The sequence below is a fragment of the Caretta caretta genome, chromosome 2 (assembly GCF_965140235.1).
Source record: "Caretta caretta isolate rCarCar2 chromosome 2, rCarCar1.hap1, whole genome shotgun sequence".
Lineage (NCBI taxonomy): Eukaryota > Metazoa > Chordata > Testudines > Cheloniidae > Caretta > Caretta caretta.
In genome coordinates, this window is record NC_134207.1 from 248,343,771 (window position 1) to 248,368,320 (window position 24,550).

The 24,550-nt window shown below is 39.4% G+C and overlaps 1 protein-coding gene across 12 annotated transcripts in view; it reads left to right on the forward strand.

The window, feature by feature from the left end:
* Positions 1–24,550, forward strand: part of DIP2C (disco interacting protein 2 homolog C) — a 483,413-nt gene that overhangs the window by 374,329 nt on the left and 84,534 nt on the right. For all 12 annotated transcript variants that reach the window (XM_048837652.2, XM_048837656.2, XM_048837651.2 and 9 more), the window contains 10 exons: positions 3,098–3,191; positions 3,348–3,467; positions 4,238–4,352; positions 9,127–9,266; positions 12,512–12,648; positions 14,893–15,101; positions 16,095–16,209; positions 19,440–19,641; positions 21,272–21,381; positions 22,764–22,844. In XM_048837652.2, the coding sequence (XP_048693609.1) occupies positions 3,098–3,191; positions 3,348–3,467; positions 4,238–4,352; positions 9,127–9,266; positions 12,512–12,648; positions 14,893–15,101; positions 16,095–16,209; positions 19,440–19,641; positions 21,272–21,381; positions 22,764–22,844 (1,323 nt within the window). The remainder of the gene's footprint in view (positions 1–3,097; positions 3,192–3,347; positions 3,468–4,237; positions 4,353–9,126; positions 9,267–12,511; positions 12,649–14,892; positions 15,102–16,094; positions 16,210–19,439; positions 19,642–21,271; positions 21,382–22,763; positions 22,845–24,550) is intronic.

Consider the following 24,550-nt stretch of genomic DNA (forward strand, 5'->3'; position numbering starts at 1 on the left):
GATGATCTGGAAAAAGGGTAAACAGTGAGGTGGCAAAGTTTGCAGACGATACAAAATTACTTAAAATAGTTAAGCCAAAGCAGACTGAGAAGAGTTACGAAGGGATCTCACAAAACTGTGCAACAAGTAGATGAAATTAACTGTTGATAAATGCAAAGTAATGCACATTGGAAAACACACTGGAAATCCCAAGTACATATACAAAATGATGGGGTCTAAATTAGCTGTTACCACTCAAGAAAGAGATCATGTGGTTAGTTGTGGTTAGTTCTCTGAAAACACCCACTCATAATGTTAGGAACTATTAGGAAAGAGAGAGATAATAAGACAGAAAATATCATGATGGCACTATATAAATCTGTGATACACCCACACCATGAATTCTGCATGTATTCTGGTCACCCACGTTTCAAAAATATATATTAGAATTGGAAAAAGTGTGGAGAAGGGCAACAAAAATGACTGGGGTATGGAACAACTTCCATGTGAGCTCAGATTAAAAAGACTAGGACTGTTCATCTTGGAAAAGAGACAATGAATGGGAGGATATGATAGAGGTCTATAAAATCATGACTGGTGTGGAGAAAGTGAATAAGGAAGTTTTTTTTAACCCCCTTCCCATAACACAAGAACCAGGGGTCACACAATGAAATTAATAGGCAGCAGGCTTACAGTAAACAAAAAGATGTACTACTTCACACAATGCACAGTCAACCTGTGGAACCAGTTGCCACAGGATGTTATGAAGTCTCAGGGGCAATTGGAGGCTCCGCATGCTGCCCCCACTGTGAGCACCAGCTCTTCAGCTCCCATTGGCCAGGAGCTGTGGCCAATGGGAGCTGTGGGCAGGCAGGGGCAGTGTGCAGAGCTGCCTGGCTGCCCTGAGCCTAGGAGCTGCAGGGACATGCCTGTCACTTCTGGGAGTCACCTGAGGTAAGCACTACTTGGCTGGAGCCAACACCCAACGCCCCCCCCACACACACACAAACGCCACAACTCCCAGCCCCTCCCCTGTCCCGTACCCTAACCTCCTGTCCCAGGCCTGAGTCCCCTCCCACACCCAAACTCCCTCCCAGAGCCCGCATCCCCTCCTACACCCCAACCCTCTGTCCCAGGCTCTGCCCAGAGCCCCCTCCCATACCCCAACCCCCTGCCGGGGAAAGTGAGTGAGGGTAGGGTAAAGCGAGTGATGGGAGAGGGGGATGGAGTGAGAAGGGGCGTTGCCTCAGGGGAAGGAGTGAGGCAAGGGTGTTTGGGTTTGTGCGATTAGACAGTTGGTCAGGACACCCAGAGCATGGGGTTGCCCTCTGACTGCCAGAAGCTGGGAATGGACGACAAGGGATGGATTGCTCAATAATAGCCCTGTTTTGTTCTTTCCCTCTGAAGCACCTGGCATTGGCTACTGTGGGAAGACAGGATACTGGGCTAGATGAACCATTGGTCTGATCCAGAGTGGCCAAACTTGTGTTCTTGTATTACTGATCCTGAGACAATTCTGCTGCACTAGGTTGGACAAGCTCTCTGTTTGCCTCTTGAATATCTTTCAGAGCAAGAACATGAAAGTTCACTGGTGTGGAGGCCAACGTTTTTTTTTAATTATTAAAGACAGCCTCCAACAGTCACTTGAAAACGATGTTGCAGCTGAAGCTTGGGGAAATCCTGTTCAACTGATCGTAGCAGAGAGAGTGGCTATCTTTGAAAAGACCATATCTGAACATTTCAAACTGAAAGAACTTATGTTTTATGATTCCAGGGGAACCCAGCTTACCTTTCCTGCCACCTGTTGCTCTGTTTCCATGAATGTCAAAGGGCAATTATAGCTATGCTTTGAGACAGAATTCAGAGTAACAGCCGTGTTAGTCTGTATTCGCAAAAAGAAAAGGAGTACTTGTGGCACCTTAGAGACTAACCAATTTATTTGAGCATGAGCTTTCGTGAGCTACAGTGAGATGCGTCCGATGAAGTGAGCTGTAGCTCACGAAAGCTTATGCTCAAATAAATTGGTTAGTCTCTAAGGTGCCACAAGTACTCCTTTTCTTTTTGAGACAGAATGGGATTCCAGGTTTTATGTCCACAAGTAGTTAATCTAATATAGTTAACTTTTTTATTACACAGCCTGAAAGTAAGCACCCACCAAAATTTTCTCACAGCCTTTTTTTGCTCTTCATATGGCCTTACCTTGTTGCCTGACTTATCTATGAAGGCTTTTCCTGTGTTAACAGTTGCACAAGACTGAAAGGGGAAATATCATCTTTGGATCCAGTCATGCAAACACTTACATGAGTAATCCCATTGGGAGATTTACATATGCTCAGATCTTGGGATCCTAGACCTGGTTTTCCCAAAATATGTACCATATTTAACCCCTACTTTTAATGTAGCGATATTGTGTGCCAAATAACTAAAGAAAACAAACATTTAAAACCATCAGAGATCAACTTGCTGCCATTGGCTTCACTGAATTTCTTATTTATATACTTTACAACTTTTTAGAACCTCACCAAGGGTATTCTGGTATTGGTCTAGCCATAAGAGGGCCAAAAGGCCCTGAATTTATTTTGTTTTAGAGTAAGCATGATTTTGCTTATTTCATGTATTATCATTGATTCCCCTTCCTACTTTTATGCACAACTAAATGAACTTTTTTGCTGCTATGGTAGCTTTTCACTCCAGGTACAGACAGGTTTTTCTAGGTGTTTAAATTGTTGCATATCTCTTTGAGTAAGGGTCATTCCTGTGAAACAAGGGTTAGCAGAATTGGGCCTTAAATTCATTTCTGAAAGCAAAGATGCAGTCATGAGTCACTCAACCTTTGGGAGTTAAAGCATGCTCTTGTGCCACTTTCCATGTTGCTGTTGTGTAAACGAAGTGAAAGAGAGTGGAAACAAGCGAACATCCTTTTTTAAAGTAACATTACAATTTTCATCATTGATTTTTTTATTGATTTTTTTTTTAGCATCTGTTATTGGTTTAAACCAGAATTCCTAATTATGTACTTATCAACTTGATTCACAAACTGACATGATATAAGCTTGTTCCATTACTAATTTTATGCTGTTTGGGGACAAATCCCTTGTTTACTTTATTTTGATTTCAGAGCGTCATGAACATGATGCACGTTATAAGTATCCCGTATTCCTTAATGAAAGTGAATCCGCTATCATGGATACAGAAAGTCTGCCAGTACAAAGGTAAGGAGCGGAAGTGCATAAAGGTTTTTTTTGAAAAGTCAAACTCAGAAAAGCAAGTTGTTGCTATTGAGGCTATTTAGCTGTAAAATTTACTCATTCCCACATCTTAAAATAATTTCTACTCAGCGCATTAGTAATTTTTCATTTTCATTTTAGCAAAAGTCGCTTGTGTAAAATCCAGGGACATGCACTGGGCATTAGTGGCACATCGAGATCAAAGAGATATCAACCTTTCCTCATTGCGTATGCTAATAGTGGCCGATGGCGCAAATCCTTGTAAGTCATGCTTGTATAATAAAACAAAGAATATGATACTTATTTCCTGTCTTATGTTTTAAGTTTCAGTCTTCAGTCACATTAGCAAAACATGTTTAACAAAAGTATAAGGTTTATCTACTGCAAACTACACAACATTTGTGGAAACAGTAATTAATTTTGGATTTTTTTAAAATATATTTTTCCTTAGCTAATCCTGAAGCAAACTTGATATTCCGCATAACGTAAGTCGCAGTAAATCCAGTTTTGTTTAACATGACAGCCATATATAAAGACTGTAATAAATTATCTTTAAGCAGTAGAAAGAAGCAGAAGGTTTGCTTCTGAGTAACAGAGAATTGGCGGGAGGGGGGGATATATGCGCTATTCTAGACAACTGCATCTGGATCACTTAGTATTAATCAGAACTTTCTCCATGTAATTTTTAAGATACAGTGATATAGATCTTCTGCTCATCTATTGTAACTTGCTTTGAGTTCCTCAGTAAATCTTTCCTTAATGTGCCTTTTGTTAAACATATTGTATGTGTACTTCACATCTTAGATCCATCTGTAGTGGCTCTTCTACCCACAAGCAATAAAACTATTTATGCCTGAAAGCTAATCTTTAATATACCATATATAGTTGAGCTTTACCAGATATGATGTTTTCCAGATGTCATCTAGATCCTTTTGTCCTGAAAACCTATGTACATGCATCAAAATGTTTTGTATGTGAATGGCATTGTCTCAGAAGTCAGATTATTTTTCTTCTCTGATTTTTTACTCCAGGGTCTATTTCTTCCTGTGATGCATTTCTCAATGTCTTCCAAAGTAAAGGCCTAAGACAGGAGGTCATTTGTCCTTGTGCCAGTTCACCAGAAGCTCTCACTGTGGCTATTCGAAGGTATTGTGTTACACAAATTAAAAAAGACAGTCTATAGAACAACACATTCAAACTAAAAAAAATGAAAATTATATTCAAGAAAGATTACGTCTGTATAGTTAGCATTCACATTATTCATTTTGTATTCATCTTTGTACCAAATAGGACATGCAGAATGTGTGGCACCCTAACTAGTTTTGGAGGGAAAGAACAATATGATCAAGTTCATAATATAATTTTAGTTTAAAATCAAGCAGGCTAACATGCAAAATCTGTGTGGAAACCCTTGTAAAATCCCATAATAAAGCAGTGAATGAATTAAAAAGAGGGAATTTTAATTGAATTGTAAGAGTGAGAAAATCATGCTTTAGAACTCAACAACCAGTGTCTTTCTGGAGAATTACAGCAGGCTTCTGGTGGTATTTGGCTGAATGGCTTTTTTCTTAATGATTAGAGAAGGTCTGTAATCCCCTGGAAATATGCTACCCGCTCTGTTGTGCCTGTGCCTGGAAATGGAGTGTATAATTTCCAACAAAACTGCCAGACCTTTATATTTACTCATAATTGTGGGTAGGTAGTGGCCACCTATCCCAGGTTTGTGACACATTGTGATATGATGGGTAAAGACATAATTGCAGCACATTCCAATGTATGTGCCACAGTGTCATGACTTTGTCCAAAAGTGGGAACTCTGGAGAGTGGGTGTGTCACCCTAAATGGTCAGTTCAAATGCCCTTCTAACATCCAGATTTCTAAAGCTGTTTTTCAGTGTATAACCTTGTTAAGGCATCTGATTTAATATTGTGAAACTTTGTAATTGTGTTAAGTAAAAGATATTCTGCAAAGCTTAAAATATAAAGCCTGTTAGGGAAAATTTAACCTGATTTTTCAAGTGCAGTTTTGTGGATTATTTCAGAAAGAAAGATAAGATACTAGGATTGTGTTTAGCTAAGCCACAACTCTGTTAACACGCCTGGGAATTATCCAGCAATAATTTATGCAGTCCAGGTCAACCTTCCTTTTGTAATCCATATCACCTTGGGGAAGGCCACCATCAGCACTGTTTCCCTTTTAACCTGGTCCTAGAATTGATGCTGGGACCTTTTTCTTGTGCAAAGGTCTAGAACCATGGGGCTGACCCTTTTCTGTACCAGACATTGCTGAAACCTATTGGCCATCAGTGAATACCTTCCCCTAATCCTGATTCCAGTTTTGATTTTTCAGGGAACCAGACCCCTTATTGACAAGTACCTGCACTAGACTGCCAAACTGAGATGTGAACACATTATCACTTAACCTACCCACCAGGTCCCTAGGCTGTGTAGAAGACAAAAATCCCCATCCAGGCTAATCAAGCAATAAGGGAAAAACTCTTTCACAGACCAAAAAGGCACACAGCAAGGGTCCAGAAATAGGGTCCTCCTCTAATCCCAAGGACGTGGCACCATGGGTAACAGAAAGGATTTATAAACCCTTCTCTTGGGTACATGGGAGTCAGTGGGGCTTCTGCTGCACCCTTCTATCCATCCAGTTAAACAAGCAGCTCCACATCTCTCCTCCTCAACCAAGAGGTCTGAGGAACCACAAGGAGGGGAGGAAAAAGAGGGAAGGCATACCTTATGGAGGCTAAAGGGTTTTCTTTTCCCTGCTGGCCCAGACAGTGCCTCCCTCAAATCTGATGCTGCTGAATGGAGGCATTCTATCAAATGTTTGAACCTTAATGCATAATAGGAGGTCTGTCCTTTCTAGCTTTAGAATTCTATGCTAAAATCCATTTTGAACTGTTAAGGGTCCATTTTCATATTATGTACCTTGGATAGGTTACCGAAGAGATTTTATGAACAAATAAAATAAATAATAAATGCAAAGTATTTTTTATTTTTAGAACCTTGTTCTGCAATTATGTAGCAATCATCTTGTTACAGTGAATGTTATTGAATTTATAAATGCTTGTGTAAAATCCGTAAATAGCAAGGTAATACTTCCTGAACTCTGAAACTTTAGTATCTTTCACATTCTATTCAAACAGTCATTCTTTACAGTAAAGACATTATCACACAAATTCCACAGATTAGCATCTGAAGCATGAATTAAAATGACTGACTACAGATTTGCTGTACACAGGGTTTCCTGTTAACACTGCAACTTCTTCAATATACTTTTCTAAGCTGTGATCGATAATTATAGATGTTCCTTCCAAGAAGAATAAGAAAAAGCGATTCCTCTTGTAAAATGCCTGTATAATTTAGAAAAAGGCAATTAGTACTAGATTAATTGCTGCTTTAACCAGAAACTCAAGGCATAATATCATAGCTGAAGGCTGCAAAAAAATAATTTCATGTGCAAAACGGTGGTCAAGATGATTTTGTAATGCCACTTGATGAGCTGCCTGCAGCAGATTGCATCTGGCCTGACACTACTGACACTTGAGTGCTTAACTTTAACCACAAAAAGACTTCCACTGAAGTCAATAAATGCAGGTCATAAGCCACGTGTTCTGATCTATTGTACATGTTTCTAAAAGGGAGGGAACTCTGTACTTTTGCACACACAATCTTTTAAATCCAAGAATCTCAAAATACTTCACAAATACTGAATGTTAAGGCTTCATTCATTTACATCTTGAGGTAGATTTGTTCTGTCCCCCTTTTATACACAGGGAACCTGAGGTACAGATATGTTAAGTGACTTACGCACATTCACTTAATCTAGGAACTTGATGGAAATAAAACCCCTATCTCATTGCCTCTATTTCTTAATCTCAAAATTTATCCTTCCTGTAATGAACCTTGAAGATCTTCATGTTTTTTTCTTAGAAATAGCCGGTATGCAGATGTTGTTAGCTTTAACCTAAAAAGTTCTAAATGTCTTGGAAACAGGCTACTTGAATCCCCTTTTCTCCTCGGGTGATTTTTTCCCCCATAATTGCTTAGCAGAGATACTCAGTTAGAGATGCCCTGGTTTGGACTGCATAGGGCTGACAAGACGTATTCCTGAAGGGGACTGTGTGTCTTGGATCTGCTCCCATTCTTGATCCACCAGATCCTGGATTTGCTTAATAAAACAAGGGAGATGTATGCCAAAAGTCTCATGTTGGCTTCTACTCTATTACAAGTAGCAGTATGAGGAACTGTGTGAGCGAATTGGAGAAGGAAATCAGTGAAAACAGGCATTTTATTTTCATGTTTAAGATCGTACGAATAACGTAATGTGCGCTTGGGGATTGGGAGTGAGACAAAGTTGATCAGTAATGTGGTTGAGAATTCCTTTTAAATGATGGAAATGTTATTCATCATGGCTGCCTATTTACTAGCCTCCATTTGTTATGCTCTACTGCATATTTGAGCCTGCCCATAGCCTTCTTTGCTGACATTGTCATTTCAGAAATGTCTCATAATATCTATTAATTAAAATTTGTTATATCAGTCACTAGGAATCTTATATGAACATGATTAGCTAAGGCCTATCTAAGTATTTCAAGCATAGCAGAGGAGACATGACATAGAAGAAGAACATTATCTGATAACACAAGCATTTGTTATGCTGGATTACATAGCACAACTGCAAAAAAACAAGATGCATATAGGCTCTTCCATTGATCTTGAAAATAGTTTAGTCTGTTTGCATTACATGCAAGCAATATCCCTAACCAAATCAGCATTGTTAGACTCCATTTTACATTTTTAAAGTACAATGTAGTGGTGGGTCTCTTTCCAGTTTCACTCTGACTTAACTCAATAACTTACACAAGTCAACATTAGTTTGTTCAAGCTATATACCATATATGTATAATTGTATTCACTAATACAATGTGCACATTTGTACTGAAACGAACTGACAAGACAGCTATGCCTGAGTTGTAGAATAATATAGTATGTTAAGAGTGAATTTGACCAAACCTAGACGTCACAAAGGAATTGCCATTCACAATGTCTTGAACTTTTTGTAATGTAATGGTGAAAATTACAGTGACTACACCTGGTAGTTAAAGAGTAATAAGCTAGACAGTAATGCATTAGAATAATCAAGTTATGCATGTTAAAACTGTGATGATAAAATTATTGCTGCGTGTACTGAAACTTGGCATTGAATTTATTAAAAAAATGTAATATCTTCGGTTCAGAAGGCTGATGCCTAACCATATGGCAAAAAAGTCACATCCATGGTCTAAGTACAGAACTGGGATACTTCAAGAATACTTCAGTTCTAATCCTGACTTTCTGACACTAACACACTATAACCCTGGTCACGTCACTTAAACCTAAATTCTAAATAAACTAAGGTGTCTCGGTTTGGGCTACCAAGAATTGAGGCACCCCAAATCACTAGAGATCTGATTTCCAGAAGCATTTGTCTCTAGTTCGGCATCCCAAAATCACTAGTCAGTTGTGAACATTTGGGCATTAACTTCTCCATTTCCCTATTTGTAAAATGGGGCTAATGCCTCTCACTAGGAACTGAGTGAATTAATGTTTGTAAAGCTCTTTGAAGACTAAAAAAAAGTTACTGTAGGTGAGATTAGAGTTATTCTTAGCACTCTATAGAAACATACTTCTGGGTGGACACTGACAGTGAAAGCTGGTATCTCTAATTATCAGTGACTTGGGAGAAGAATTATGTCAGATGTAGTAGGGCAGATGAAGATAATGTACAGAATAAATCAAGATTAAATCTAAGAAATGCTAATTAAGAAATACTGGAATATTTTTTATGATAGTCTGTTACAAATGGGGAAAACATAATGGTTTGCCTGGTAAAACACACCGCCCATTCAAGTTATTGACTCTTGTTGCAGGCCAACAGATGACAGCAATCAGCCTCCAGGCAGGGGAGTTTTGTCCATGCATGGTCTCACCTACGGAGTAATTAGAGTGGATTCTGAAGAAAAGCTTTCTGTCCTAACTGTGCAAGATGTGGGCTTGGTGATGCCAGGAGGTAAGGATTGGCACAGCTTTCTCTGAAATATGTAATATATACAAACATGAGCCTTTTTCATTAATTATACTATATAATGCTATAAATAGAAATACTTTCCTATTAAAGAAACAATGAAAATTAGGATGTATATACTTTAAAGTATACAATCTAACAATATGATCAAACAGAACTCTTTTTTTTCTTAGGATTTCCAATATACATTTTCTCCCCAGTATTTACTGTGGTCGCATGCTCAGCCTCCACTTATTAGCCACAGATTGCTTTCATTTCAAGTGGTCTGGCAACACCTGATTCTACTCCATTGTCCTCATGAAGGCATGCTCACCACTAATTCATTACCCCTAAAATGCCCAAACAAAATTAATTTGGAATCCTGTATTCAGAGGCTAGAACACAAGTATGAACACGAGTCCATGCATAGAAAAAAGAGTGACCCAGACCAGACCAAGGTATTTTAGGTTATTTTCCTAACCTGTTGTAAATATAAATTAAACTGCTTCCTGCAGACTTCCTGAATATTTCTGCAAGCCCCTTTATTCAGACACGATTATATTATAAAAAGAGGGGGATGTATCCTAAGCAGATGGTAGTTAAAAAATTCAGACTAAAGCAGTAAGCCAGAGTTTTTAAACATGACATCACTTTTTTATATCTAAATTGATTTTGCATTTGGTGTAATGATTGGAAAAGACCAATATTGTTGTGTTTCTTAACAGAACTTCTAACTGGGGCTGTCAAGCGATTAAAAAATTAATCGTGTGATTAATCGCACTTTTAAACAATAATTCAGTACCATTTTTTAAAATATTTTTGGATGTTTTCTACATTTTCAAATATATTGATTTCAATTACAGCACAGAATACAGAGTGTACAGAGCTTACTTTATATTTATTTTTATTACAAATATTTGCACTGTAAAAAACAAATCGTATATTTCAATTCACCTGATACGAGTACTGTAGTGCAATTTCTTTATCATAAAAGTTGAAATTACGATTTTTTTTTGTTACATAACTGCACTCAAAAACAAATAATGTAAAACTTTTTTGAGCCTACAAGTCCATTCAGTTCTACTTCTTGTTCAGCCGATCACTCAGACAAACAAGTTTGGTTACATTTGCAGGAGATAATGCTGCCTGCCTCTTGTTTACAACGTCACCTCAAAGTGAGAACAGGCATTCACATGGCACTGTTGTAACTGGCGTCACAAGATATTTACGTGCCAGATGCACTAAAGATTCATATGTCTTTTCATGCTTCAACTACCATTCTAGAGGATGTGCGTCCATGCTGATGACGGGTTCTGCTTGATAACGATCCAAAGCAGAGTGGACCGACACATGTTCATTTTCATCGTCTGAGTCAGATGCCATCAGCAGAAGGTTGATTTTCTTTTTTGGTGGTTTGGGTTCTGTAGTTTCTGCATCAAAATGTTGCTCTTTTAAGACTTCTGAAAGCATGCTCCACACCTCGTCCATCTCAGATTTTGGAAAGCACTTCAGATTCTTAAACCTTGGGTCGAGTGCTGTAGCTATTTTTAGAAATCTCACATTGGGTTTTGCGTTTTGTCAGATCTGCAGTGACAGTGTTCATAAATCAAACGTGCTGAGTCATCTTCCGAGACTGCTATAACAGGAAATATATAGCAAAATTCAGGTAAAATAGAGCAGAAGACATACCGTTCTCGCCCAAGGAGTTCAGTCACAAATTTAATTAATGCATTATTTTTTTAACGAATATCATCAGCATGGAAGCATGTCCTCCAGAATGGTGGCTGAAGCATGAAGGGGCATATGAATGTTTAGCATATCTGGCACGTAAATACTTCGCAACGCTGACTACAACAGTGAGATGCAAATGCCTGTTCTCACTTTTAGGTGACATTGTAAATAAGAAGCAGGCAGCAATATCACCCGTAAATGTAAACAAACTTGTTTGTCTTAGCGATTGGCTGAACAAGAAGTAGGACTGAGTGGACTTGTGGGCTCAAAAGTTTCACATTGTTTTGTTTTTAAAACAATCCAAAAATATTTAATACATTTCAATTGGTATTCTATTGTTTAACAGTGCGATTAATCAGGATTAATTTTTTTAATCACTGTTAATTTTTTTAAGTTAATTGTTTGAGTTAACTGCAATTAATCAACAGCCCTACTTCTTATACATTATACACCAAATGAATTTTCAGTTTCAGTTGGACATCTTAAAATTGAAGCAAGTTAAGGTTTTTTTCTGACAGCCATAGTATAACAATATTTTGTAGATATATCGGTTTATGTCTGATTATATACTCTGATCTAATTCAAAACAAGGTATAATACAGATTCTCTTATTATCCTCACTGTGAGTGGAGAAGCATCCAAGACTTTACATTTGCACTTATAAAGGCATTCTGGTCTGTTTCCCTTCTCTCTGTCACCTTGTCCCCTTTCCAGTCGCAAAGGCTTATTCTTATGGCAGACTCCTACTACAGAGATTGCTGCTAAGAGGCATACCTGTCCTTACTTTTATGCCCAAGACTGGAAGTGGCAGAACTCCAGCAGTACCTTTGGTGCAGTGATGGAATGCACCGGAGTGTCTTCCAGCAAGCACACTCTTTCTCACCGTTGCAATTTTTCCTTCTCCTCTCTCCCGCAATGTGCGCTCTCTTCTTCTCTCTTTCCCGTCTTCCCTTTGCTCACTGTAAATGTTTTTTTTCACTTGTTGGTCCTCTCCTCTTAGCTCCTGCAAAACTCCAATACAAAATTGATGGGAGACTAAACTCTGGTAATTCTTGACAAAGCAACACACTACTTGTGCTAGTCTGATGGGCAAAATAACTGGATCTCTTGCATGGCTGTTACTCGCTACTTGCTGAGAGCTGGCGTTGTCACCTTGACGTCTGTTGCTGGCAACTGGATATAGCATAATTATCATCCAGGAGCTAAAGCAAAACATTGTATTTTGTACTGACCACAGTAAATATATTGTCCTGGTTGCAAAATCAAGGAGTCAGTCAGGCCAAAATAAGTTTTTGTTTTTCTGACTGTCTTTATATAAAGTTCTTGCCACTGTTTGTCTAAATATTAAATTCTCTTTAATGTTGTTAAAATGTCTGAATGGATGAGCAGTTTTGTATGTCTAGCATTAGTGTCTGCATATACTTCATTCATTGAAGTTTATAGCCCACAGCCTTCCCCCACCACTGACTTTCTTCTGTTGTTTCTATAATATTTTTGAAAGTCTTCTGCTTTCTCTTTAGCTATAATGTGTGCAGTGAGGCCAGATGGAATTCCTCAGCTCTGTAGAACAGACGAAATAGGCGAACTTTGTGTATGTGCTATTGCAACAGGTACATCATATTATGGACTCTCAGGCATGACCAAGAACACTTTCGAGGTGAGTCAGAATGAAGGTGCACAACAAAATCCTCTTAACTCTTCAAAGTTGAGAAGACTGTTTGGAGGGTGTGGTAATACTAATAATGCTATTACTAATTACTAGCAATACAATCTGTAATACTAGGTAATAATCACAAGCAATAAAATCTGCTTTGGGGCCCCATTTCATTAAGTTCTGTTCAAACCTTTAGAAACCTTTAGAAAGGCATGGGCCCCACCCTGAGAGGTTGTTCTCTGTTTGAAACAAGGTACTAGTACAGTGGTTCTCAAACTTTTGTACTGGTGACCCCTTTCACATAGCAAGCCTCTGTGTGGACCCGCCCCTTACAAATTAAAAACACTTTTAAATATATTTAACACCATTATAAATGCTGGAGGCAAAACGGGATTTGGGGTGGAGGCTGACAGCTCGCAACCCCCCATGTAATAACCTTGCGACCCCTGGAGGGGTCCTGACCCCCAGTTTGAGAATCCCTGTGCTAGTGTGTGTAACAAACTATAGCAGGAAAGTGGGAAGGAGGACATGCAGTTGTTTAGGGTATCTATATGCCCAACTTGATGGTTCCAAACACTTTAAAACTGCTAAGAATTTGGATTTTAAAAGCTGTCTTCACCAATCCCACAATCTAGCCAACATTAGATGACTGATCTATTGTAGGCATCCTAGCAGAAATTTGGTTTTTGAGGAGAGATCTGAAAAAGCCAGAAACATGATTTTACAAGATTGCCTTTTCGTAATGAATTGAATATGGCTTTTGTTTTTAAAACAACTGACGTGTAATTCTTTGAATTTCTTAATTCTGCCTGTTTTTCTGAACTTTGCATTTCAATGATTGCTAATTTGATAACTTTGTAGCAGCTGTCTAGTTCTGTTCTTGTTGAACCTTAATTGAAGTTATATGAAAAGGCTAAACAAGTCACTGAAGTGCAGAGGAAGAACTGAACGGAGATATTCCTTATTTAAATTTTTGTTTCTTTCTTTCCTTAATCAGTGTGTGGGGTGGAGGAGGGAGAGGAAATTAGTGTAAATGTATTTGTTCCTTTAACCAAATGCTTTTTCTAATCTTATCATTTGTGAAGTCTAAACAGAGTTAATTTTTTTCCTGCATAATGACAGTTTCAACATTCCTCATCAGTACACAGTTCTGAGTGTCACAAGTACTGTACCCTGAATAAATAACAGGGGCTAAGGGTTGGAGGAGTTCTCAGTCTATCCATGGAAGCCAGGAATCTTGCTATTCTGCACTGGTTTGGAATTTTTAGAATCACTTTTTGCCTTGCTGAAAGAGCAATTAGTGATAGCCAGTGTGACTGGTAATCCAATATTTGACAGGTTTCCAAGACAGAAATGTACTTAGACTAATTTTGGAGCTAGAATTTAATAGCATTCATAAAATCCGTCATAACTGGTAATATCCAGTTGGTAGTAACTGAGGCCCTAATTAAGCATATGTGTAAAGTTAAGCATATAAATAGCCCATTGACTTAATGGGCTACTCACATGCTTAAGAACCTTGGCTGAGTCACTTAAGATGCTTTTCTTTTTTAAGAATGTCCTTTCATGTGAGAGCAAGTCAAGAGTCAATTATCTGCTTTCAGGCCTAACTATGATTTCTGAGTGAGCATTTATTCTTTCTTCAGAAAGTCATCCATGTGCATCAGAGGGCAGAATTTGACCTTTTTTTTTTTTTTTTTTTCTGTTATCTGAGCCTCAAAGGACAAAATACAGAAATTTTGACTTTTATTGAAGACTCACAATGGTGGCCCTCAGCTTGTGATTGCCTTAGATAATTTAAGAACTTGCATTTACAAATACTCATTACCTGCAATTTTTATGGCATTTGCTGTAGTCATTTAGGAAAATAAAGGCATTCCTGAAGATACCAAGGGAACATAATTTATTCAACTTACATAAAATTGGCAGGTGTCTACAGTATATTAAAATGGCTGGACTTGTTCTGATGACTTGTTTTTTTTCTGAAGAGGACCTACATTTATTTCCTTCCCACTCAAATATATTTTATCCATTACTGTTAAATAATTTACAACATAGAATCCAAGTTGTGCAACTGAAGCTATGGAACGGGTGTATCCTAAATATACTTGTTACAAGTGTTCATCACAACAGGTGGAGAGGTCCGGGTCCAGAATGGAGTGAGCACTCCTCATTCCCAGGGAAGCCCACGGTGCTAGTAGCACTGGGGATTAGGTTCTCCTAACGGTATTTTGGTATGTCTTACAGGTGTTTCCTATGACCAGTTCAGGAGCTCCAATAAGTGAATACCCTTTTATAAGGACAGGATTACTAGGATTTATTGGACCAGGAGGGCTTGTCTTCGTGGTGGGCAAAATGGACGGTCTAATGGTGGTCAGTGGAAGAAGACATAATGCTGATGACATTGTAGCAACAGCCCTGGCTGTAGAACCAATGAAGTTTGTCTACAGGGGAAGGTTTGCTTCACCTTTTTTTCTTTCTAAATTGAGATCTTTGTTTTGCTTAAAGCAGGTCTAATTGGTCCAGCATTTAAAGATGCCTGTGGCAGCCCTGACCCATCCATGCTAAACTTCCGAATATTGCTTACATCAGTGGAGCTGCTCTAGTGTTGGCAACAGTGGAAACTTGTGCAGAATTTCATTGTGTAGAGAAGGCTGTAGAGTCCTCCAAGATCACCAGATACAAGCCTTTGTAGGTCACCTTCTAAAAAGGATAGTCATAATCCTGAGAGAACAAGGAGCAATGGTCTCAATTTGCAGTCGGGGAGGTCTAGGTTGGATATAAGGAAAAACTATTTCACTAGGAGACTGGTGAAGCACTGGAATGGGTAACCCAGGGAAGTGGTGGAATCTCCATCCTTAGAGGTTTTTAAGGCCTGGCTTGACAAAGCCCTGGCTGGGATGATTTAGTTGGGGTTGGTCCTGCTTTGAGCAGGGGGTAGGACTAGATGAACTCCTGAGGTCTCTTCCAACTCTAATCTTCTATGATTCTATGATAATTTTAAAGTGCGTAAGGGGTTATTGGGATCATCCCCAGTGATCTAAGCTAATGTTTTTTAAGCATTAGCTTGCAGTGCATTCAAACATTGCTGCATTTCTAGGTTCCTAAATAATTGCATGCTTCTTGTTTGTGTGAAATTACAAATTTTAGTTTTGAAAAGATGAAGGCTACTGAAACAAGGGCTACTTGTAACCCCCCTTTAAAAAAAAAAAACCTATTGGTTTTACAGCTCTTGTAATATCTTTCCTCCAAAGCTACTGAAGTTTAACAATTACATCAGGGTTTCATGTTACAATTTTCACTAGAAGAATTTGGTAGCTGAAGCAGCGTTCTTCTGAATAATACAAATAATTAACAAATAAGTTACAAAACATTCTCTTCCGGAATGAAATTGCCTTTTCTGCAGTCACTATTCTTACCCAATACACTTTTCTTTTTGTGTTCTGCAGAATAGCAGTGTTTTCAGTGAGTGTCCTTCATGATGAGAGGATAGTTATTGTTGCTGAGCAAAGGCCGGATTCCACAGAGGAAGACAGTTTTCAGTGGATGAGCAGAGTTCTCCAGGTAATGTTCCTATAGTAATTCTGAAATTTGCTGCTTCCATTTTATATTCCCTTTATTGATCTTTCAACACAATGAAGATTGTAATCGGACATGCTTCTTTGAGTGGGTATGTGGATTTCACTGTAGGCCCATCTGATAGAAATCTTTTGAATACCAGTATTCATCAGAGCCATTCCTGTACTCTGTGCCTCCTCGTGTTCCCCTGTGAGGGCAGGAAGGGCAGAGCAGCCACAACCCTCCATCTAGTTTCTCTTATCACTGGTGGTAGCAAGTGGGAATCTAGCAAGTATCCAACCCACTACTCTCCTTGGAGGCTTAAAAACTGTTCTTTTCATAAAATTTGAAGAAATCTTCATCTTCTGTGACTAGACTGAGACCTCCCCTGTACACCCCTGAACAGAATGGCGAGGTGCTTCATGCCAGCTCTCATGGTGGACTCCAAATCTTCAGGGCTTTAAATCCTGCCTATCCTGTGCCAGACTGATCCCTTTCAAGGATGGACATAGTTTATTTCATTTCTGCCTAGTGGGGAGCCAGGACAGGTGCTCTGTGTGCAAATCCTCTGGATCCAGGACCCAAAAATCCAGACTCTCAGCTCAAACTATATCTGCTACAGCAGTCCACGCAGGTCACTTCAGACCAGAGGTGATAGCTACGGTGGCATCAGCTAGTATTGCCTGAAGCACAGATCATACGCTGATATCAAGCACTGGGAAAAAGGTGAAGAGAGCACTGGCAGAGCCAGCACTCCTGACTTTGACACCAGCCACCTCCACATCCGTGAAATCCTTGGCACTGGAAACTGTAACACCATCTGCACCGAGAGCCTTGTTTCCGACTGCTCCAGCATTTGCAGCATCACCATCTCAGGCAGTAAAGTCGGCACTGCTGCCTGTCCATAAAGGTGAAGCTCACTCAGAGCAGGGTGGAACCCAGATATAGCTCCAGACGTGAAGGGAAGCCCTAGAAGGAGAACACAGAATCACTCCTTGAAGGATGGAGCATCAGACCTGGAACGGCACAGGGAATGAGAGACTCAGCACCAATCTCAGTACTGGTATGCCCAGCAAGGTCCTCCAGAGACCCCCTGGATGAATCTGGATCACTTCCGGTAATGCTTCCTATGCTGAAGAGACAACTGGCACTGAAACTGTCCCCGGCACCATATCCCCCAAAATTACCACCATTCAAAAAGAGATCTATTCCTTGCCATCACTAGTTTACTCCTCCTTGCTAGCTTAGAGTAGAGATCCCTCTCCTGTGCTTTCCTGTATGCATTCAGTATTGATCTACCCTGCATGGCCTTCTGACCTGTTCTTCAAAATTCCACAGTGCAGATCATTACGTACAACAGCTACACCAATGCACTGCACCAACAAGCAAGGAGACACACGCTTGTCTCCTCCCATCTCTTAGGAAGCTGTCAAGCTCTGGACATGTGCCACCAACAGAGGATAATCCCAGTGGTTCTTTGTCTTCTGGGAGTCAGCAATGAGCAGGTGGACTTCCTAAGCAGACAAGCCATGACCAATCACAAGTAGCCCCTGCAAAGATCCATCATAGAGTTTATGTTCCATCATTGGCGAAGGGAGAGGGTTCCCATAACAGACCTGTTTGCCACCCAAAGCAAAGCCAGATGTCAATTTCTGTTCCAGAGCGGGCATGAGCCAGGGTACATTTCCTTCTGCAGTGGAGTCCAGGCCCAACTTGTCTTTCCACAGATCCTCCAGGATGATTTCCAAAATAAAGATCTCTCTCATGGTTCTGTAGTGGCCCTGGCAGCTTTGCCTGACAGACCTGCTGCAGATGTTCATTCTGGTATCAATCCAGCTCTGACTGCCCAGACCTGATCTCACAGCACTATTGCCAGATATTCCATCCAGACCCGAAGTCCCTGCACCTGATGACCTGTACATTGGCTAGTTAAATACCATGGACAGGGGCTTACCCACCAGTCATAGAACCTGCTCCTACCTGAGGCCGCAACACCCTTCTCTCAAGACTCATGAGGACACTTTTCAAACCCCTTACAGAGGGCTCCTCTCTCTTTATCTTGCTATCTCGTCAGCCAAGAGAGCAAGGGAGCTACCAACATTTATGGCCGACCATCCATATACAGTGTTTCAGAGGGATAAAGTGGCGTTGAGTAATCGCCATGTTTCATCTGAACTGATCAGTTTGCTTGTCTCCTTCCTAAAATCCATCTCTTTGTTGGGAAAGACGTCATCATATACACTAGATATTTCCAGAGCCGTACTTTACTACATCATCCAAATAAATCCATTCAGACTGTGTCTTTTCAGTTATTCCTGACTGTAGCCACTGGTTCCAAAGGCTAGGCCATCTCATCCCCGAAGATATCTAAATGGATAACACAACGAGCCAAAACTTCCTAACTGATTTTAAAGGGATGCAGTCAACTTTAATCACACTTTTCTCTGAAAAATATGTATTTACTGTTTTTTCAAGCAATCCCTAAAGTTACTGTAAGTAAAAGGTTACAGAAGAGAATACTTCTGTTTTTCAGTTTTGCCTTGTGCATTTGACAGCACTTTGTAGAGAGCCAGTCTCATAGTTTCCCCAGTATACCCTGTCAGTTTCCCTTCTTGTTTGAGGATCATTTCATGTAGTGATCAGGGAGACAGAAAATCTTTAACAATCTTTTTTTCCCTTTTGATTTAAACTCCACAAATTAACAGGGAAGTTCAGAGGCAGGAGTGGCACCTGACACTTCTTTTCAATCCTTCTGAAGTTGATTAGATTTTAAGTTGATAGTGTCCCTTTTAACAATAGCATTAAAAGCACACACAAATTAAAATCAGATTTGCCTGTGAACTGTGTCTGCCTGTGCTTTAGTTAGTAGATCTCCTGCAGTGAATTACTGCTAGAACATGGTTATGGAGAGAGCCAGGCACATCAGCCCAAACCTATATGAAATTACCAGGGTCTTTAATTGATGTTCATCTATTTATGTTGGGGGTTGTGTTTTTTTTTAGAGATCCATGTTTTTAAATGGTTATAACAAACAGTGGTGAAGTAAATTTTCTTTCATATGCACTCAGTGAAGAGCACCTCTCCTCCTCTGATATTGCTGAAGAGTGTGTTTACAGTGGCAGGTAATTGCTAGGTTGTCTTCTGCACCAGTTTAGAGATCCAAATGAATACTGTAGTGCTAATAAGTACAGTGATTAGCCTTTCTTCATTAATTTCAGCTTCTTGAATTTTTCTAGGCTATTGACAGTATCCATCAAGTGGGTGTTTACTGCTTAGCACTGGTACCAGCAAACACGCTCCCTAAGACCCCTTTAGGTGGCATACACTTATCAGAAACCAAACAACTGTTTTTGGAAGGCTCATTGCATCCCTGTAACGTATTGATGTGCCCTCACACCTGTGTAACAAACCTGCCTAAACCACGACAAAAACAGCCAGGTAAGCTGACAAGTGGCATAAGCTATTAATAGTCTATGTTTGTGATGTTCTATGCGGTAATATCAATAGGAGCTAAGGGGGCTCACCCCCTTATAGATTCAGTTGCATAATTTGAACTGTGAACAGCTTCACCCTCCTAAAAATACTTCGATTGAACATGGCTCTATAACAGACTGCAATAAGAAATATAGAAAGACTTTGGGTTGAATAAATACTCAGTCTGTTGACTCAAGCCCAGTAACCAGTCACCTCACTAGCAGGGATGTGCCCTCACTGCACATTGAATCTGAATCCAGCTTTTGAACTCACATAGTTGGAGGGGTGTCTGAATCTGTGGCTCTGGTTTGGCCACCTACTAGTTACTAAGCACTAGTGATTTTGCACAAACAAAATACCATGGAAACTGAAATGCTCTCTCCTTCAGTGCCAGAAGCTTAGGTGTCGTCCATTATAGAACTCAGAGCATATTTACAATAACAGTTCCCTTGTTTCTCTAATTTACCACTCTTGGACAAATGCTTGAGAACACAAAGAAAATAATCGAGCCTTGAAATGTATTATAAAAATGAAATGTTAGAGACTGATAGTGGCTTGTCAAGGTAATGATAGTAATAGGAGATGCCAGCTAGCTGTAAAATTCCATCTGGCAGGCCACATCCCAGATAAGTTAAATACTGTGTGTTCCTGAACTGAGGGTTTTATCCGGATGTGATGTGTTCAGCCTCAGTGGATGGTAAAGGGGAGGCCAGGAAGAGAGGAGATCTCTGGGGTATTTTGCTTTTGTTTTTCATGCAGAATAACTAAGAACCAAAGTGCATATTCCAACATGGGCATCAATATGTTTTTGTGGCTCTTCTTTGGACAAAGTTTTGGGCTTCTTTGCCCTGGTATAAGCTTGACACTGATGCTTCATCAGCAATCAGCAAACACCTAAAAGCACAAAGTGAAAATACTACTATGTTGGTAACTGCAATGGCAACATTTATTAGAAGTATATAGTCTCCAATTTGCAAGAGTTGGCATAACGTCAGTGAAGGCCAGCTTGTATGTGAAATGTTAGTGGTGATATGTTCCTTTCTTGTAAACTTGACTTCACTTTCTCCAGTCTATTCAATGTATTGAATCAAGGGTTCTCAAATACTTTCAGAGTGTGAACCATCTACCCTCCCAGTCCTGATCACTTACAAACACCTACAACAACTGCTTATGTGGAAAAGAAATAGTAGAAAAATATTAATGCATTTTCGTTTGTTCTTGTGCAGCTTACTAGCTGAAAATAAAGGGGTAGGGGGAGCTAGAAATATGGAGTGGCCAAATCTCTGCAGGCCACAATTGGCCCATTGACCATAGTTTGAAAATGTGTATATATAATTTTAAAACTGTATATCTATTGCTTCAGCAATGGATCTCTTTAGAAATGCATAAAATGTCATGGTTTTCATTGCTTTTCTGCTTTTTACAATTTACGTATCTTAAACATGGACTGAATCGTTAGGATATTCTCAAAATGTTGTTCACTAAAGTTGGTAATGGGAAAAACTTCACCTGCTGCAAGAGAAGGAGTAATGAGAATTCTGAACTATAAGCCTAATATTTTTATTGTATTTAGCATGTTTCTAATACATTCTAGAAATTGGCCCTGCCTCTGTGATGGTGGGGAACCTGGTCTCTGGAAAACGAATTGCTCAGGCTAGTGGCAGAGATCTGGGACAGATAGAAGACAATGATCAGGCCAGAAAGGTAAGTTACATCTTTCCAAATACATCTTGTATGTGACTTAAATTCACTATCTCTACTGTTGTAAATATAATAGCATAACTTTTTTGTATTGTTATCCCATATTTGTTGGCTTAGTTGGAATCAAAATTTGAGTTCTAGAATAGATATGAGGAAGGGATTCCCTACATTATTTTTTTTTAACGTGTCTAACTTCGTTTAGAATTTTAACTTGGATCGATGTACTGTGTGAGGTGTTAACTTTCTAGTGTTTCTAAGTGCTCCTGTACTGGTTTTTTATTATTTCAAGTGAAGTCTAGGAAGTTTATTTGGTAGACATGCTCTTGATCTTGAGTTTTTTTGTTTAAGTTCTGTTAAATGTATTGCATTTCCACTCTAGTCTTCTCAGTGGAGAGAGTAATTATTAGAGAGACGAGTTGGGTAGGGTGACCAGATGTCCTGATTTTATAGGGACAGTCCCGATTTTGGGGGCTTTTTCTTATATAGGCACCTATTACACCTGCGTTCCCCCACCATGTCCCAATTGTTTACACTTGGTATCTGGTCACCCTAAAGTTGGATAAGGTAATATCTTTTATTGGATCAACTTCTGTTGGTAAGAGAGAGTAGCTTAGAGCTCTTCTTTAGGACTAGGAAAGGGACTCAGAGTGTCATAGCTAAATAAAAGATGGAACAGATTGTTTACCATATGTAATGAACCCTCTTTGTAAGAGACCATTCAAGATGAAGTGGCCAGTTAACTCCTCTGCAGTTTTAGGACAAAACAGGTAATTATTGTGAGCTGGCAAACATACAAACATTAGTGTTTTTTAAAGTAAGTTAGGGAGGGAGGAGCATTAGAAGTAACTATGAAACCAGAGCCAGGCTTAGATCCAGAGATACTATTCAGAACCAACTTATTGCTTTGAAAGTACAAGTAAGTCACACTTCAAACATCAGAGGGGTAGCCGTGTTATTTTGGATCTGTAAAAGCGGCAAAGAGTCCTGTGGCACCTTATAGACTAACAGACGTATTGGAGCATAAGCTTTCATGGGTGAATACCCACTTCATCGGATGCAAGTGGGTATTCACCCACAAAAGCATATGCTCCAATACGTCTGTTAGTCTATAAGGTGCCACACGACTCTGCTGCTTTTACACTTCAAACAGTAATCTTAGACTTTTAAACAGGTTTGCACAATTCAGCAGGAGCATGTTGCCCTAATGATGAATGATGCTGACAGCATTCAACAATTTACTGGTTACTGATGTAGATGTATAAACATATAAAATAGAAGCAAGAATGGGGTGTATAAAGTGGAAATAAGAAATTGCTTCCTATTTTTAAAAAAATTAAGAAAAAAAATCCATAAAGTATCATGATTATCACTCTGTTTTGTTTTAGTTCCTATTCCTCTCAGAAGTTTTACAGTGGAGAGCTCAAACCACTCCTGACCATGTGCTTTACACGCTACTTAACTGTAGGGTAAGAAATTCAGATGATTATTTTAACAAGTTACCTTGAGGAGAAATGCATGCTGAGAGACACACTGCATCAGCTTGCACCAAGACTGTATGTGGCTCAATCTTCGGATATTTCTTTTTGCATTAATGTTTAGCTGCTGTATTTACTACTCACTTATTGGGGAGGAACAGGGAATTATCTCAAGTCGTTATCAAATGTGTGCTCTCTGCTCTGTTTCATACCCAGCTTTGTATATTCCTACCCCATTAATTCACAGTTGCCAGGAGTGTTGACGAGTGAGACTATTTACATTCCAGTAGAGGGAGGCATAGTTCTTGATGTTGCTCAACAGTCTTTCTGTTCAGTTAAAGGAATCGTTCTGACTGTCCTAAGAGACTATAAATTCTTCCTTAGCTGAAATAGTGAATATTGGGTATGAGATTAGGCCTTCCAGGGAAAATAGAGAAGGGGAAGATGTAGAGGGAAATGGATCAGGACTCCAAGGGCTGTGCAGGACCTCTAGTAAATTAATCTGCATGCTTATGAGATAAGTATGGTTTAATTTTAAAACATTTAATTAGTCATCAAAACCAGATTCTGTGCTTCTGTGCCACAGAACTATATTAATCCATAGCATAAAATTAGAGTTTTTCTAGGATTAGAAGATTACGTGATTACTATATATACTAGACCTCTGCCCTACGTGTTTACAAAGTACCCTCCTGTCTATTACATTGGTATCAAAATGCCATTCAAGGTTAGAGTGGTCACCCTTAATCTTGCTTATTTTTCTTTAGATAACTAGCTAGTGTTACATCACCATTTGCAACTTTTCAGCAAATGGTGAGGCAGCTTTAATTAGTTACTTATGGCAAATGGAAAGCTTCTGAGATCAAGCTACCACTGTGCATTCCAGGCAGAATTTGACCCTGGGGAGAGTTTACCGTTTTATCTTCAGAGAGTAAGGGCTTGTCTTCACTACTGAGGTAAGCTGGTCTAAGTTACGCTACTCCAGCTACGTGAATAACGTAGCTGGAGTCGACGTAGCTTAACTTGACTTAGCCCGGTGTCTTCATTGCACTGAGTCAACAGGAGATGTTCTCCGGTTGACTTCCCTTTCTCTTCTCGGGGAGCTGGAGTATCAGGGTTGACCGGAGAGCGCTCTGCCATCAATTTAGTGGGTCTTCACCAGACCCGCTTAATCGATCCCTGCTGCATCTATTGCAGCAGTGTTGATCTCCCTGTAGTAGAGACCAGCCCTAAGAAACAAGTACATCATGGTTGAGAGAGACTGGTTCTGATGACCACATTCCCCCACACTGACTAAATCAGACTATTAAAGTCAGACCTTAAGTAACACGCTCTGCCTGTCTTGGGAAAACAGTAGGAAGAGCAACTAGCCGGTAGGAAATACAGTGAGGAAAATGAATTTGATGATGATAAAATAATTCATCATTCCTTCCATGTGAAATCAATTGAATTGTGAACCTCGATTTCTCTGTTAAATTTTTAAATCTGCTCAGTTTACAGTACCTTGTCTCTGTAACATTTGTTTTAAATTTCTGGAAGTAAATAAATATTGTGATTGTATGCGAGATGGTTATGGTGAATAATAATTCATTTCTTAGCAATCAAGCAAAATGCATGTATTCTCTTAACTCTTCTTGAAATAGAGCCCCCTGTTGCTTTCCTTCATAATAAGGACCCTGGAAGGATATTTTTACAGG